At 33.8% G+C, this 15,647-nt stretch overlaps 2 protein-coding genes across 3 annotated transcripts in view; one reads left to right on the top strand and one right to left on the bottom strand.

Moving 5' to 3' along the window:
• Positions 1 to 11,689, top strand: part of LOC148312853 (metabotropic glutamate receptor 1-like) — a 79,831-nt gene extending 68,142 nt beyond the window's left edge. Inside the window, exons 8-13 of the mRNA XM_088272360.1 lie at positions 2,004 to 2,172; positions 3,947 to 4,079; positions 4,240 to 4,628; positions 5,831 to 6,145; positions 6,889 to 7,174; positions 7,867 to 11,689. Coding sequence (XP_088128486.1) covers positions 2,004 to 2,172; positions 3,947 to 4,079; positions 4,240 to 4,628; positions 5,831 to 6,145; positions 6,889 to 7,174; positions 7,867 to 8,414 — 1,840 coding nt within the window. The 3' untranslated portion in view covers positions 8,415 to 11,689. The remainder of the gene's footprint in view (positions 1 to 2,003; positions 2,173 to 3,946; positions 4,080 to 4,239; positions 4,629 to 5,830; positions 6,146 to 6,888; positions 7,175 to 7,866) is intronic.
• Positions 11,690 to 11,825: 136 nt separating this feature from the next.
• On the bottom strand, positions 11,826 to 15,061 carry RpS30 (ribosomal protein S30). 2 transcript variants are annotated; one of them, XM_088272380.1, is made up of 5 exons: positions 14,999 to 15,061; positions 14,725 to 14,807; positions 14,484 to 14,649; positions 13,595 to 13,688; positions 11,826 to 11,989 (listed from the first exon to the last, which is right to left on the bottom strand). In XM_088272380.1, the coding sequence occupies exons 2-5, from the start codon at positions 14,797 to 14,799 to the stop codon at positions 11,932 to 11,934; spliced, it is 393 nt and encodes a 130-aa protein (XP_088128506.1). In that variant the 5' UTR covers positions 14,800 to 14,807; positions 14,999 to 15,061; the 3' UTR covers positions 11,826 to 11,931. The 2 variants fall into 2 exon arrangements, with proteins under 2 accessions (XP_088128506.1, XP_088128498.1); XM_088272372.1 differs by having other exon boundaries at positions 15,034 to 15,061.
• Between the last annotated feature and the right edge of the window lie 586 nt (positions 15,062 to 15,647).

The raw sequence follows: 15,647 nt of genomic DNA, 5'->3' as shown, positions 1-15,647 counted from the left end.
CGTTTTGTTTGTTTTATGCGTTAGGTCATTACGGTTCATCCAATTTTTTTTAATACGTTTAATTTCAAATTTCCTTCTATTTAGGTTTTTGTATTCAAAAATCTCAAATACATGTTTTTCACTAAAAGTAAAATAAAATCAAAATGCATTTTTTTCAATACCCCGTATTTACATTTTTCCTCCATTAATTTTTTTCAGTACCTTAAAGAATATAAAATACGGATTTCACTGTATGTTCTTTTCATTAACAGATCTTAAGATTTGTTCGTCAGATTTAAAGACTGGATGTCCTCTGATTCTTATGATCTTTTTCTTTTTTTTTGTAATATTTGCAACGAATTGGAAGGAAGCTCTTAAATGTATCGATAACCATATTTATTTTGCTGTCTACAAAAAAATCATAGACTCACAAAATTCATAAAAATAATCGAAAAAAAATCATGACCATCCAACTTGCCTAATACGATTATAACCAAAGTAGTTGAGAAATTTAAGTTTCATAGAAAAAAATGGAGAATATTACACAGTGTATAAAATAATCACTTAAACCAGTCAATGACAAATCGTAAGCCCTATAAATGCTTACATCTCCATATTTCCATCTCAATAGACTTCTTCATCTACATATATTAAGATATAAAAAAAATATCTTTGAAGCTTGGGAATGATAAAAAAATTAAAATATCAAATGGATTTTTTTAAATTCGTTAAGTTTCTCAATTTTTAAAAGTAATATCAGCACACTTGGGATAGCTTAATTAAGCATGTTATTTGTTGCCATAATTACGATATTCTTTTTTTTAAACAATATTGGGCAATCGTCATGTAAAATATGTTGAATCCAGTGTTCTTCAATACTGATAATATTCATAAAATTTATATTTGAAGTACTAAATTTGTGATTTTCCATTTTATAATTAAAATGTCACTTTGTTTTAAAATCTCTATAAATATTTTATTAAAACTTAATTATAATGTCTACCGGTTTCGAAGCGAACCGCATCTTTATCAAGAGTGATTATTTAAAATTAAAATTGACGAAAAAGGATAGAAATGCAGTTTATCCACCAATAACATATTATAAATTAAATGGTACTTTGTATTAAAATCACTTTAAATATTTTATTATAACATAATTATAATGTTTACCGGTTTCGAAGCTAACCGCTTCTTTATCAAGACTGATTATTCAAGACTGTATAAATCAGTCTTGATAAAGAAGCGGTTAGCTTCGAAACCGGAAGACATTATAATTAAGTTATAATAAAATATTTATAGTGATTTTAAAACAAAGTTACATTTTAATGATAATAATATTCAAATAAGCAGTCGACGTGAATCTAAATAGATAAGAGTAGATTTTTACTACAATTCACAAATTGTTAATAAATTCTCATTTGCGCTCAGTAAAGTAACAGCGTACGAAACACTCCTCTTACTAACGCAAAATAAGCTCTATTCATTAGTTTAATGATCACTACTCCCCCATTAGAGTCTTAGGACACTAATATGACGTAAATTTTCATCATACATACTTCAAGAAGTTTCTACAGTAGACTAGTTTATTTTAAATCGCAACCATTTTTCTCGACGTCCTTGCGTAATACAAAGAACATACCGTGAATATACTGGCAAAAACGTTAACTCTAAAACCCCAGTTTGAATAACCCGTGTTATTTGAAGCTTTTAGCCTGAATAAAATACCCGCTATTAAACTTAAAGTTGAATTTACTTTTAAAACCACACATGTGTATATATGACATGTCAATCTTCTTAGCGTATTTTGCCAGTTTATAGAAAGTTGAAAACATTATAATTTGCATCATTAAGTCAAAATTGCATATTTTCGAGTTAACGTTTTTTGCCAGTATACCCATGATATGAACTACCCATGGCGTAAACCGTGGCTTACATGCGAGTGTAAAATATTCTTAGCCGCCAAGATGTGGCGGCTGGTATGCCGATGCGTTAAGTAATAATGTTATTGACCCGTTTATCACCAGATACGAGATTATCAACTACCAGCGGCACGCTGATGGGACGTACCAGTACGTCCACGTGGGAGACTGGCGCGAGGGCAACCTGAGCTTCACGGCTCCCCTGCAGTACGGGCTGGGCGGCGATCCGCCAGCCTCCGTCTGCTCCAGGCCTTGCGCCCCTGGTTTTTACAAGGTTAGAAAATATATTTTAAAGAAATATTAATTATTTCGGCATTGACTTCGTGGTAAGACACACAATGTGGCTTGGTGGGTCTCTGCAAAAAATATTTTAAATATGTTTAAAATTGTTCTTTTAAAAATAAAAAAAAAACATTATTAAATTGTAGATTAAAACAGTGGTTTTTTACCACTTGAGTATTATGTTTGTTTTTAAGGGTGAGATCTCGAACGTTGAAATTCATAACGTGGACGATTTTTAAAAATAGTTTTATTTATATTTTTTTAACTCCTTATCTTTCAAAAACTCTTTTCTTTCAAAACCATGTATTTACTTCAAAGAAAAACTTTTTTCTTCGAAATTTTATTTTTTCAATACAAAAACCGTGTTTTAAAAAAAAATCATGTCAAATGTTACCTGAGTTTAGTGAAAATTAAGTTGTAATTTAACGTATATTGGGCCTTAATTATTAGTTTTAAAGCAACCGTAGCTTTCGAAACTAATCGTTAAAAATAAATATAATATTCAAGTGGTAAAAAACAAGTGATTTCATGTACTTGAGAACAACACTAGAATTATATCCGGTACATATTTTCCTTAAATTTGGAAGATTTGTTAGAATCACAAATCTTCCTTCCAGTTGTAGCGTAATCGTTCCGGGTATCAATATAATCGGCGAAGCACGTTTTCGAAAATACATAAACCTCGTGTGTGTGATCAATCTTCCTGTCGAACCCTCTGGAAAGTAAAGATCCTTGTGAAAGGTCAAATAAGGGTCTATAATCCGCCATTGCATGTTACCCCTACCACACGATTCGAGAGATAACACACTATGATAGAGCTAATCGTCTGCGAATGAGATATATAAAAAAATAAGCAAATTTCACAAGGGTGCAAGCAAAAGTGATTTTTTTATTCACGAGATTCTAAATGTTGTAAAAAAAATTGGTCAAATATAAGCGGCATGTTTTCATGCATTTCCCAGCAAGTTAAATGATCCGGTATATCGCTTACTCCTTTCAACAACGTCATATATAAAAAAAAATTGATTTTTCAGGAGATCGTTTTTAATGTTTAAAAATATATAATAAAATGTATTAAAAATAAATATCAAGCCAATTATTGAACTTTTTACTGTGCAACAGATCTTTTTGGGTAAAACCTGAATGTTTTTTTCTCCATTTGAAAAATATTTAGTATATTTAAAAAATAATTAAACAATACCTTTTCTTCAAAATGCAAAAATAACACTTTCTGCCCTGTAGCGGGTAAATATTAAGTTAAAAATATGCCGCTTTTTCTGGGATGTAGTACATTTTCTGGGCATTCCAAAAACACGCACAACTGAAAATTGAAGATTTTTTATAAATGACGTTGTTAAGAGTGAACGATATGTATAGTTCTAAATATGACAACTGAAAAAAGTATTAGGTTGGTATCTAATTTGATGTTTTACAGTAAACCCCCCTGTACTGGAAGTCCCGGGTTCGATTCCCAGGGGGGGTCAAATATATATATGTGATTTTTTCAATGCAATATTTATTCAATATTACCCTGGACTGTTACCTGAAGCGGAGGACTGATCACCTTTCCTTTATGTGTTAACAATCAAGATAACACTGCGTTTATATGATGCAGTGCCCTTTGGGGCGGATAAGGGTTTGAAAAAGACGTTATACAGGCTTTTTTAATCTTTTTAGTACCTCATTTTTTTCGTTTTTAAGTAGTAGTTATGTACGAAAAGTTAATGTTACATTACGAGTACCTAAATTGATCATTTTTCTTTTAGAATTTTCAAACTGGAGGTCAAGAAAAAAGGTGTTGTTGGGCTTGTGTTCCGTGTGACAAACATGAAATATTATTTAACGAAACATCCTGTATGGAGTGTAGGGAAGGCTGGTACCCCAATCAAAACAAAACAGGTAAGTCGTCTAATCACATATTTCATAAATTCATTGTAATTTTCACAGTTTAACACATTTAAGATGGGTATGGGTAGTTGTAAATAACAGAACCGTTGAACAGGTGATGGAATTTAGTATCCAGAAATTCAACAAGTTAAATGTCTTTTAAAATATCCAGAATGTCTGGAAGTCCCCGAGGAGCGCGTGCAGTGGTCAGACACGCAGGCCATCATAGCCATGTTCTTCTCGTGCATCGGGTTCTGCGCCACGGCGGGCACGGCCGCCGTGTTCGTGCGCCACAACAACACGCCCGTGGTGAAGTCGTCCACGCGCGAGCTGAGCTACCTGCTGCTGGCGGGCATGGCGCTCAGCCACGCGGCCAGCCTGCCCATCCTAGCGCGGCCGGCTGAGCTCAGCTGCGCCCTCGGCCGCGCACTCCCCGGGATCAGCTTCGCCATGATCTACGCGTCGCTACTCACCAAGACCAACCGGATCGCGCGCATCCTGGCCGGCTCCAAGAAGAGATTCCCCACCAGGAAGCCGAGATTCATGTCTGGCACAGCTCAGGTTATTACCTACTTCAGTTTCTTCTTGTATCTAATATGGAACAAAAGCTTCTCCTTCTTGGACTTCCACAATTCTCTGTTGGACGCGACTCTTTTCCAGTGCAGGCCCGTCACTTTCCTAATGTCATCGAACCGTCTTGTCTGGGGCCGACCCACGCTTCTGTGGTGTGTTCTAGGCCTCCAGTCAAGCACCCTTTTCGTCCATCTTCAGATATACGCGCCCCATGACCTGCCCAGTTCCAATTTACAAGATTAGATTAGATTAGTATAAGATTATTGACGTTTTTTTCTTTATTAATAAACTAAAACATAAAAAAAACACTCATTTTTCATGAGTTTTATCATTTTGTATTAAAAGATAAAGAAGGAAAAAAAATACACACAATGTAAAAATTCAATAAAGTTACACTAAAGTGACTACATATGTGTAGTATTCATGTGAACTTTTTTAAAATATAGCAAAACAATTACAATGATACTGGTATTTTTTTTACGAAGCCAAATGAATTTTCTATTCAATTGAATTGAATTGAATTGAATTCAATTTATTTATTTACAATTAACATACACATTACAAATTTAAACTATTAAGTGTAGAGACATTAAAATCGAAAATATGGAAGAATACTATTGCTAAAGGTGTAGAAGGATCCCGCTTCGGAAAACTCCTTCAGATATGTACTTCTATATATGTACGTATACAAAATTATCTACATACTTAATGATAGGTTTGTGCACTACAATATCTGTAACGTAGCAGCTGTTGTGTGATTTTTACAATTCTCCATAAAAATCGTACATAGCACTATTGTATATCCATTAACCGTCTCTTTTACCAGTCAGTAGTCTCAACAGGTGACGTGGGAACGTAGTGCTGGACACATAACGCGGGCGATATTGTGTCTTCATTTTTCAAATTATCCAACGACAAGCAATGTGATTATTTAATTAAATTAAAATCATAAAATCCGCTTTAATTATTCAATATATTAAATGTGTGTGATAAAGATGATGCTCCGGGATAAAAGAGATTGGACGGGGATCAGAACCATCGAAGCGCTGTTTAGAACTGCCCGAGACAAGGACAATTACTCTCAAGTGATAGTCAACGTCAGGGGGACCTGACATGATACGAACAGAAGAAGAAGAGTGTGATAAACATGAATAAACAAATAAATATCGTCATGATATTTTTCATTCCAGGTAATCATCAGTTGTCTCCTGATAGGCATTGAAGTTGCCATATCAGTTGGCATGCTCATATACGAGCCGCCTCGTGCTACCCACTTCTACCCGACCCGCAACCGATCTGTACTCACGTGCAACACGAGTCCTCGTGGCGTGTTGGCTCCGCTCGCCTTCGACTTCCTCCTGATTGCCCTGTGCACCCTTTACGCAGTCAAGACCCGGAACGTGCCAGAGAACTTCAACGAAGCCAAGTTCATTGGCTTTGCCATGTATACAACCTGTGTTATATGGGTAGCTTTTGTCCCAATCTACTTTGGCAGCGAATCTAAGGTAGGCCATCTACCTTTTACATTTGTAAATCATCTCTGATAGTCACTTAATTTTCTTTCAATAGTAAGTCGATTAAATACAATTAAAAAAATTCGCTGGTTAAAAAGTTTAAAAGTCTGCCTCTGTAGTATTATGGTCAGCACGCTCGGCTACCATACTGGAGGTCCCGGGTTTGATTCCTAGGGCCCTTCTCTGGGAATCAAGTTCAATTTGAGCCAACCAAGGCATTGAACGAAACACTTAACATAATACAATATAATATAAATCCAATATCCAACTCATGACGTTGTCATTCAAAACCTAGAAACCCCATGATGCAGTTTTGACAACATACTTCAAATAAAAATTATATGAAGTAAAAATATTTTGTTCGCCTCCGTAGTGTAATTGGTCAGCACGCTCAGCTACCGTTCTGGAGGTACCGGGTTCAATCCGGGGGGGGGGTCAAATAAATTAAAGTGATTTTTTCACTCTAATATTTATTCAATATTACCCTGGACTGGTACCTGAAGCAAAGGGCTGATCACCTTTGCTTCATGTGATACTGCATCTATATGATTCAGTCTGCTATACACCATTGGGTGCGGATAAGGCTTAAAAGGAAAAATAAATTATCTCCCTTAGTCAATTAAATGCATTAAATGCATTTAATATTTTTCTTTTAAAAGTAGTAGTTAATTAAGTATTATAAAATTTTTTCACAGATTAAAAAGTTTGATATTGAAAATATATTTTTATTCCAGGTTATCACAATGTGTATGTGTGTAACGCTGAGCGCAATGGTGACCCTCATATTTCTGTTCATGCCAAAGCTGTACATCATAGTTTTCCGTCCGGAGAAGAATAATCGGGCGCTCTTTACGACATCCAAGTCTATTCGCTGTCACATTGGGGCCCGGGTGGCCACAGCCCTCGCTGAGAAGAGTAGCGTGTGCAGTGTCGCTAGCGCTAGTATGGGACAAAAGGAAACCAAGGAAGGCCGCATCAGGCAAAGTGTCAACTGGCATGACGAAGAGGGAAATAGGAAAGGTGAGTTATTCATACCATCAACTCTAAATTACATAAGCAATTAATAAAAACCATTTCATTTTTACCATACAAAATTTAGCTTAACTTAAAAAATAATAAAAATAATGTTGCCATCTCTATTCGAGTAAACTCATACAAGAAACTTTGACCTCAGCATTTTCAAGGAAAGTACAATATTTGCATTACTGCCATCTTTACATCAGTAGATTTATCAAAATTATCTAGGAATCAAACCAAAATGTTTATATGACATCTTTGGGTGAATAGCATAACTGCATTTGAATTACTGCCATCTGGGTTCCCCCTGTCTGTTCATTTATATTTATTTGATTTGATGTGTGTTCTACCATGGGTATTATGCAACAACAAAAATTGTTATCATTACGGATGTTGACAGATGCCGTAGTGTAGTTGGGTAGGCGCTCGACTGCAAAATTAGTATCGCGGGTTCGATTCCTGCCAAATGCAAAATAAATTCAAGAAAGATTTATTTTCAATTGGTCTGGATGTTTGTTATATATTTTTCACATTAACCTTCCCTATCCTTATTATCCTATTTGCTGACAAGCCTCTAAAAAGTAAAGGCTTTGTGGATTATTCCTTTAAATTAAACTGTTGTTATAAACCCAGGTTTTTGGGATTCCAACCCTGTTGCAATTATTTTTTATTGATAATGTATTTTATATTTTTAGGAGAAGCGGTAGCAGTCAGGGCTAAGCCGGAGCTCCGTACGTTATCTTGCCAAACAGGCAATGATTTGCTGCAATATCTTCTTCAAAATCAGATGGTCAATGTTTCCGTACAAGGCTGTCCTCCTAACGATCCACCCCAGTGGGCTGAGCTGAATCCAAAAGCACTCCTGGACACACAAAACAAGAAATATTGTGTCAATGGGAAAAACAACAGTCCAAACATGTCAGTCAAGTCGTTGAACCCGTTACTGCTGAGATCCAAACCCACCTCCACACCACTTCTCAACACCAAGGCCCGAATTAGGGAAGAAAGTGTCTCAGAATGTTCACTGAGTGATGAAGAAATGACGCAGATAAAAAGCATCACCATAACGCTTGGTTCTGTCAATTCAATTAACAATCATGTTTACTCAGGAAAAGACAATGGAGTGTTTTTGAGTAATGAATGTTCAGATACAATAAAACTAAGACAGACATTATCAGAATCACCCATCCCATCAAATCAAAATATAAAAGACTTCAATGGCATATCAAAGAGTACATTTTAATAATATTAGTAATTTTTTATCATCAATCAGAATTTTAGCAATTACAGTCCATTAACTCAAACAACTACGATTACAATTTTGTCGATTATAATATGCGAATATGTCTTAATTTGAAATAATAATTAGAATTTGATCTTTAGTATTTTTAATATACTCTTTTTAGAATAAACTTTTCAAAATACAATTACTTAAATGTCTTTAAAAATATATAGATACATATACGAGTACATACCAATTAATTTATAAAAATGTCTAAAGCATCTCTATTTATGATGCTGAAAAAAGACAATCAAAATAAATGTTTAATTTTTGAGCAGAGTATAAACTAAATCATTCCAGTAAATTAAGTGGAAATATCCATAATGTGCATAAATAAATTTCAAATAATATTGTACAACCTACATCATAACATTTTATTGTAAATCTTTCATGATCATTTATAGGTCTTCCTAATTAATTCATTATCCAAACATCAATTTAATAGTAAGAATCTATAATCTGTATCATAATGTATTTATTTATTAATATCTAAAATATAAATCCTTGTACATAAAGTATATAATTTAAAACGGGTAAAATAATGTGATGTAGTTATTATTGTGCATAACTTTATTTGAGTAAAAATAAATAAATTTATGAAGGTACAGATTTAAAACGTTAAACCTTCCTGAACCGAAGCATCTAAATATTACGCATACTCCGAATTGGATGGATATAGACTAAAACTAACTAACCATCACGCCGCTTCTCCGCAGGGGTAGGCAGAGAGAATAGAGCGCCACACCACTCTGTCCTTGCAAACATTCTTCGCCTCTTCCACGTTCATGCATCTCCTCATACATACCCGCCGATTGTTACGACTCCTAACCTGACCACTTACAAGTATTTGGTATACCTGATCGTGCCATGTTTTTCTCGGTCTTCCTCTGCTTCTTTTCCCACTAACATTTGCCTCATAAATTTGTTTTACCGTTCTTTTGTCACTCATTCGTTCTACATGTCCAAACCATCTCAACACACCTTTCTTAATTTTATCGATAATGCTTATCTCAGCTTTGCATTCCTTCCTTATTTCACTATTCGCACATCTATCATACATCTTTTTGTCGCACATTCTTCTGAGAGATCGCATTTCGACTGCATTCAGTCTACTTTCATCCTTCTTTTGCCAACTCCATGTTTCACTTCCATACATTAGAGTCGGAACCAGGACTCCGTTGTGCACTGGCAGTTTAGCTTCCGCTGATAGGTTTTTATTTGCTATAACTGATTTCAGTGCACCATTCACTTTGATCCCAGCATTCGCTCTCCTTTCTATGTCTTTATCAATCTTTCCATCCCTAGAAAATGTTAACTTAATCATTATTAGCGTGATAAGACCTGCTCTGAAGTACCAGATATATTGGGTTGGGGAAAAAATAATTTCGTATTTTGCGCCCTTTTTTTCAACTAAGTATATCTCGTTCATTATTAGTCACATCGGATAATACAATACAGCATAGTAAAGGTGTGAGTGTATACTACAAACGCTTCTTTGACAGTATTGCGCTTGTCGGTTCAGTCGTGAACTATGGTGCTTCGAGTATGGAGGTCTCAAAGCAAGAAATTCGCAATGTTTTTCATATTTAATACCTGAAAGGGAAAATGGGATGATTGTTATACATTTTATAAAGCATTTCAATAAAGCAAAAAAATACAAAATTACCAGCCTAGTACAATAAAAACTGTAGTTAAAAGAATTGCCAATTTTCATTCATTTTATTTTATTAAGCCTTTTATTAGTAAATAATAATAATTGTGAATTATGGTGATGTGCTAGAATTAACTGTTAATGGCATCATGCAACAATTTGGTGGTTAAAATATAGCCACTTCAGTTTTAGTCTTCAAAAAATCAATGTGTTGTAAAATGCAAATGTACATACTTTTTTTGTTATTGAATTTTCACCTTATAAATAGATGTAGTTTTAAATTTAAGGATGTAATCTACTTCTAATATTAAAATATATTCCACGATAATACCAAAAAATAATTATAAATAAAAATCATAAATATACATATTATCTCTAAATCTGAATATTGTCTTTTTAAAATCATATTTCAAAGTATTTTATTAAAAATTATTCCACATTTATAATCCATGTTGATTTTATAAATATTATATATCCTGACTGGTTTTATATTATCTACTGCATAGTGTTAAGAATATAGAACTTAATTTATAATATTACGGATAGTGTAAGCTCATAACGATCAATGAGCTAGTGATAATAATAAATAAAAGCGCTCATGGTCTATCGGATTGCTTAGTCGTCAATTTTAATATAATTCATTAGGTATCCATATATGTATAATTAATTAATCCCCAATTGGTGATCTTTTACAATAAAAAAATTCAGCTCCCCAATTAACACTTTATCTGCATATCGTAGTCATACAGGAGAAAGTGACCAAGTGCATTTTTTTTCCAAAACGTGATTATTGACTATTTGATATCCTACTAGCTATATATTGCCCTAAAATTCCAAAAGCGATTTTAAAATTAGAAGCTTATTATATTGACTTGTTAAAAATGACAAACTGAATTGATGTTTATTTTCTTGCCAAGCAAAAGTGACTTAAATGACCCTCCTGAACATTTTACGTTTTGTTAGTTGGTCACTTTCTCCTGTAAGTCTATGATATATCAATAAAATAAATTTTACTTTTGAACTTCTATTTGCCTAAGGATATTTTGAAACCAGTTACCAAAACGTAACATTAATAAGTTAGTTTTACCAATAAAAAAAACAATGGTTATGTTTTTTTCCCAATTATTCAAATTTATTTCAAGTTTTTTTCAAATTTATCAATATTTAATTTTTAATATATATGAACATATTTATGAATACTTATCTTACATAGATACAAGCATTTATCAATCCAGCTCCAGCCAAAGAACTTGAATTATCTGACTGCAGTATAGATGTGCCTATGAGTAGTAGCTTCCAGGCATAGATCCCATTAATTTTGCCCAACAGGGCTTTATGCAGAAATTTACGGAGCTTTTGTCTATGGGCATCCGTAAATGTATCTGGTGCATATCAAATACACCAGAGTAAAAAAGTGTGATTGTGTAAGATTTTCAAAGATTATAAAGTGCATACAAAGTTACACTTCGTAAATATTCATTCACACTGCATGTATTTCCATAAAATGTATTTTAATATGACTTTTGGTGTATTATTATTGCAATATTTTGTGATTGTCTTCCTTTAGTTATAATAAAACTCTTGATTACAGTCAAATAGTTTTAATTGCTTTTTATCCAATTTTTAATAAATACATAGATAGAGAACAAAAATACACTCGCCTTTTGAAAATCCTATGTTGGGAAATCATTTTTAAGTGGTGGAAAAATAAAAAAAAAGAGTTGCAATTTTCCTGTTTTTATTGCATTTTATATATTTTACAAAGTTGTTATATTTTGGGTTACACCAAGTGTATTAAAGATATAAAATCAGCTGGGACTTCAGAACTTATGAGTTGGCGTTGGGACCACGACGTCTGCCGAATGCTTGAACGAAGTTGACAAACCTAAAATAAAAAAATTCAATTGAGTCCACGCACAAATACGTACACCAAACTTTTTTGAATTTAAAAACATTTAAAAATATTTAAAGGTTTCAAAAACGTATCGGGATGTGTATTTTTATAGGTCTTTTGTAGGTGTGTACTTTTTTAAAGCTATCACAATTACATTCCCGGATCTGATACAGAAGCATCTAGGCTTCCTGACGGACCTCTATTGCATAGCAATGAATAAGTGAACTAAGTTGAAGAAAAAAATCCTGATTTTACTGTGAATTTACATTTAAAAGCTTTCAATATCGCTGTTTCTATCACTGCCAATCTAAATACATACAAATTTGTAAAACCACTATCAAGTTTCTAAAAGTGTGTATTTTCTGACATGTATATTGTGTGAATAAAATAAAATGTCATCAGATGGGAGTACTGACAGCACCAAAATTTGTTCACTTTAATATGGGCAAGTATCTAAGAAGCCATTGCTAATGTAAGGATACAATGACAGCTGGTTGATTGCCATTTTATTATTAAATTCTAAACCAAAATGCAAATCAGCCATATATTAACAACAGATAAAACAATATATAAATAAATCCTCCCAGATATAAAAAGATCCATAAAGAATGATGATGTTTATCAGTGAAACAATTAGATAGGTTCACGAATCAACACTATAGGTTACAATCTCTCTTTCTCTACAATACTCTTCATAGTTCCAGTGCACCAAAATATCTTGTCGATAACTTTATTTACCTTACAGATCATGGGCTATCTATTTCTCAGGAGAGAACACTTCACAATCCTTAACATAACGCATCATTCTTTGGTAATTCCCATACTACCTAAAAGATTATGAAATGAATTACCTCACCACCGAACAAATGCACCTTCCAATAACTTTCAAGAAACATCTGAATCATTATTATCTATCTGGGAAACCATAATTGTCAATCATATCATTACTTTTCCTAGGATCATCTTACACCCCTTCCCTCAACTCCTAGATCAGCAAATTCACTATGACTTTCTCGCTTTCAACAGTTTACAGTACATTAATACTGTAGTTATTCAATCATTCATACTGTAACTCCTTATAATAGCTTTTCACTTATGGATACAAGCACTATCTGTGCACGAATCTCAAACAGTTAAATAAGTTTCAAACCTTGACCACTAATAGTAGTCTGTTTTTGTTTGGTCAGGAGATATTGCTTCACAGCAATAGTTCTGCCGTAATAAGTACACTCCGTACAAGAAGTTTAGTAAATATACAATTTGTATTTATGTTTATGGTAAAATAAATACAAATATGTATATTTTTTTAAAAGAGAAATATTTGTGTTTTTATTATTTACACAAATATTTCAATTTCATACTATTTCTGTGAGCCTAAGCGGCTCATTATTAGAAATAGGTATCAAATTGTGGTAGAGTGGGTTCGAATCGAGAAACTCTGACTCAAGAGTCCGCGACACTAACCACAGGAACACATAAATACTCGATATAAAATTGGGACACCCCTGAATGATTACAAATTTATGAATAGCGGTTATAACAAATATAATTTGTAATGAGGGATAATAGGAGAATGGAGGTAGTAATACAACTTACCGCCTGTTGTACTGGATACGCCTCTTGGCACGTCCAGTCTTCTTTTTCTTCTTCTGCACTTTCTCCACTTTGGGAGTCTGTCCCTTTACCTTACCTGTAAATGGAGTATGATTTCATATAGACCAACAATACATTCGAGTCAATGAATATTACAATATTATGTGTTAAAATGTGTGAAACAAATATAATGTCGCCCGATGGGAGTACTGACGACATCTCAAACAATGTTCACTTTAATCTCAGCAAGTATCTAAGAAGCCATTGCTAACGTGAGGATACAATGACAGCTGGTTGATTGCTGAATTTGATACACTACAAAATAGAATCTGGTCAGTTTCACACAACAATATACTGCGTGATGTTTGCAAGAAGAACCACATTTCTTTTCTTAATATTTCCATTTGACGAATGTCAAAGCATCACACAAAAATATGACTTGTACAGCAAAAAAAAAGTTGTCTGAACTTTTGACGAATTCTCACCAGACCAAAGTCACGCGAGGGGTAGTTAGGGAACTTGGTAACGTATGATAATCAGTTTATATATTGTGGGTGTACTGACAAAAAACGTTAACTAGAAAATATGAAATTTTGACTTTATGATGCAAATTCTAAAGTTTAAAACGTTCTATAAACTGGCAAAATACAAGTAGTTTGAAATGTTATATTTATGTGGTTTTAAAAGTTAATTCAATTTTGAGTTTAATATCGGGTAATATTCAGGCTAAAAGCTTTAAATAACAGGGATTATTCAAGCAGGGATTTTAGAGTAAACGTTTTTTGCCAGTATAGCCAGGATATGTTGTGCAATAATTACACAATTATGAAAAGTTAAAAATAATACAAATGACTAAAATTTTCTTGTTCCACTTAATAAACCAAAATCTTACCGGCACGAGCGAGAGAACCGTGGACTTTACCGCCAAGAAGCGGTACTGTGAGGTCCAACTCCGCTGACCCCAGGCTCGACACCAGGACATCGTCGGAGAGAGGTGCTCCCAAGCACGACAGGCACAAATCAGACGCCTGCGACTCCGTCAAAGCAGCGATACGCTCCTAGAGGAACAAACATAACCCGGTCAGCTTGTGTTTTCCAACACAAACATTTGTCTTGATCATCACTAATATTACCTTGATCAGGGCAATGGTCTCATCTTCACGAGCCTCGATGACTTGCGTAGACTGACCGCGGATATGCAGCTGCATCTTGAAATCTAAAATCAAAAACACATTCGTCAAAGGACAGCATGGCTCGACATCGCAACGATGACATTAGGCGGCCAACGTGTACATGTCACCGAGCGAATAATGCTAGGAGAGTAACTGAGATTGATGCACACAAAAAATGCTTGAGAACGAAACATCATTTTTAGGAGCTGATATGTGCAATACACGCGCGGTTTACCGATAATAAATTGAAATATCACAACTGCAACTAACCTCTAGAACGACATACGCAAAAAGAAAGATGGAATCAGGGAAACGGAAATGTCATTTACCTACAATTTATATGGCTATTAGTAATATATTTCCTAGTCAGTCAAAACGTTATTCATAAAGTATCTGAAATCTTTATTTACGAAAATAAGATTTGCCACAGCAATAAACAAATATGTTCGAAATTCGTTTTTATTTTGGACATATTTTCAAATTATCGGATTTCACATAACCTTTACGAAAAACTTTTGTTTACAGATATTCAATATATTTTTCGTTTCATTCGTAGTTTTTGACTCAATGCAAACGTATGCAATACATTTTATTAAAAGTGATTTAAAAAAGGAAAACCCGCTCATTTTTTAGCGGCCCGTCTGCAAGTAGGATACTAACTAAAGGGATTTGAAAAATATAATTAATACAACACCAACATAAAAATATTGAAAACACCAAAATATTTTGCAACTGGTGGAAATCAAACTCACAAAGCAAGTTTCGCTGTCGATCATCGCGTTATGGCACCAATCGAATTATGAGAGTCAGAATAATGTTTTGTTTTTGTTGTGTTTAAATAGTAATTTCTGACAAAAGGTATCAGTATATAAATATATTTTATA

This window comes from Brachycentrus maculatus, unplaced genomic scaffold, assembly GCF_059751285.1.
Source record: "Brachycentrus maculatus isolate JH-2025_06_01 unplaced genomic scaffold, ASM5975128v1 h1tg000031l, whole genome shotgun sequence".
Lineage (NCBI taxonomy): Eukaryota > Metazoa > Arthropoda > Insecta > Trichoptera > Brachycentridae > Brachycentrus > Brachycentrus maculatus.
This window is presented reverse-complemented; position numbering and strand designations above follow the sequence as displayed.

What these genes read in the sequence shown, in the direction of transcription:
- RpS30 (XM_088272380.1), bottom strand. Translation starts at nt 14,799, where the DNA reads ATGCAGCTGCATATCCGCGGTCAGTCTACGCAAGTCATCGAGGCTCGT. An exon ending in CGGTTCTCTCGCTCGTGCCG is followed by an intron (nt 13,689 to 14,483) that starts GTAAGATTTTGG and finishes CTCCATTTACAG; the next exon opens with GTAAGGTAAAGGGACAGACT. An exon ending in CGTATCCAGTACAACAGGCG is followed by an intron (nt 11,990 to 13,594) that starts GTAAGTTGTATT and finishes TTTTTATTTTAG; the next exon opens with GTTTGTCAACTTCGTTCAAG.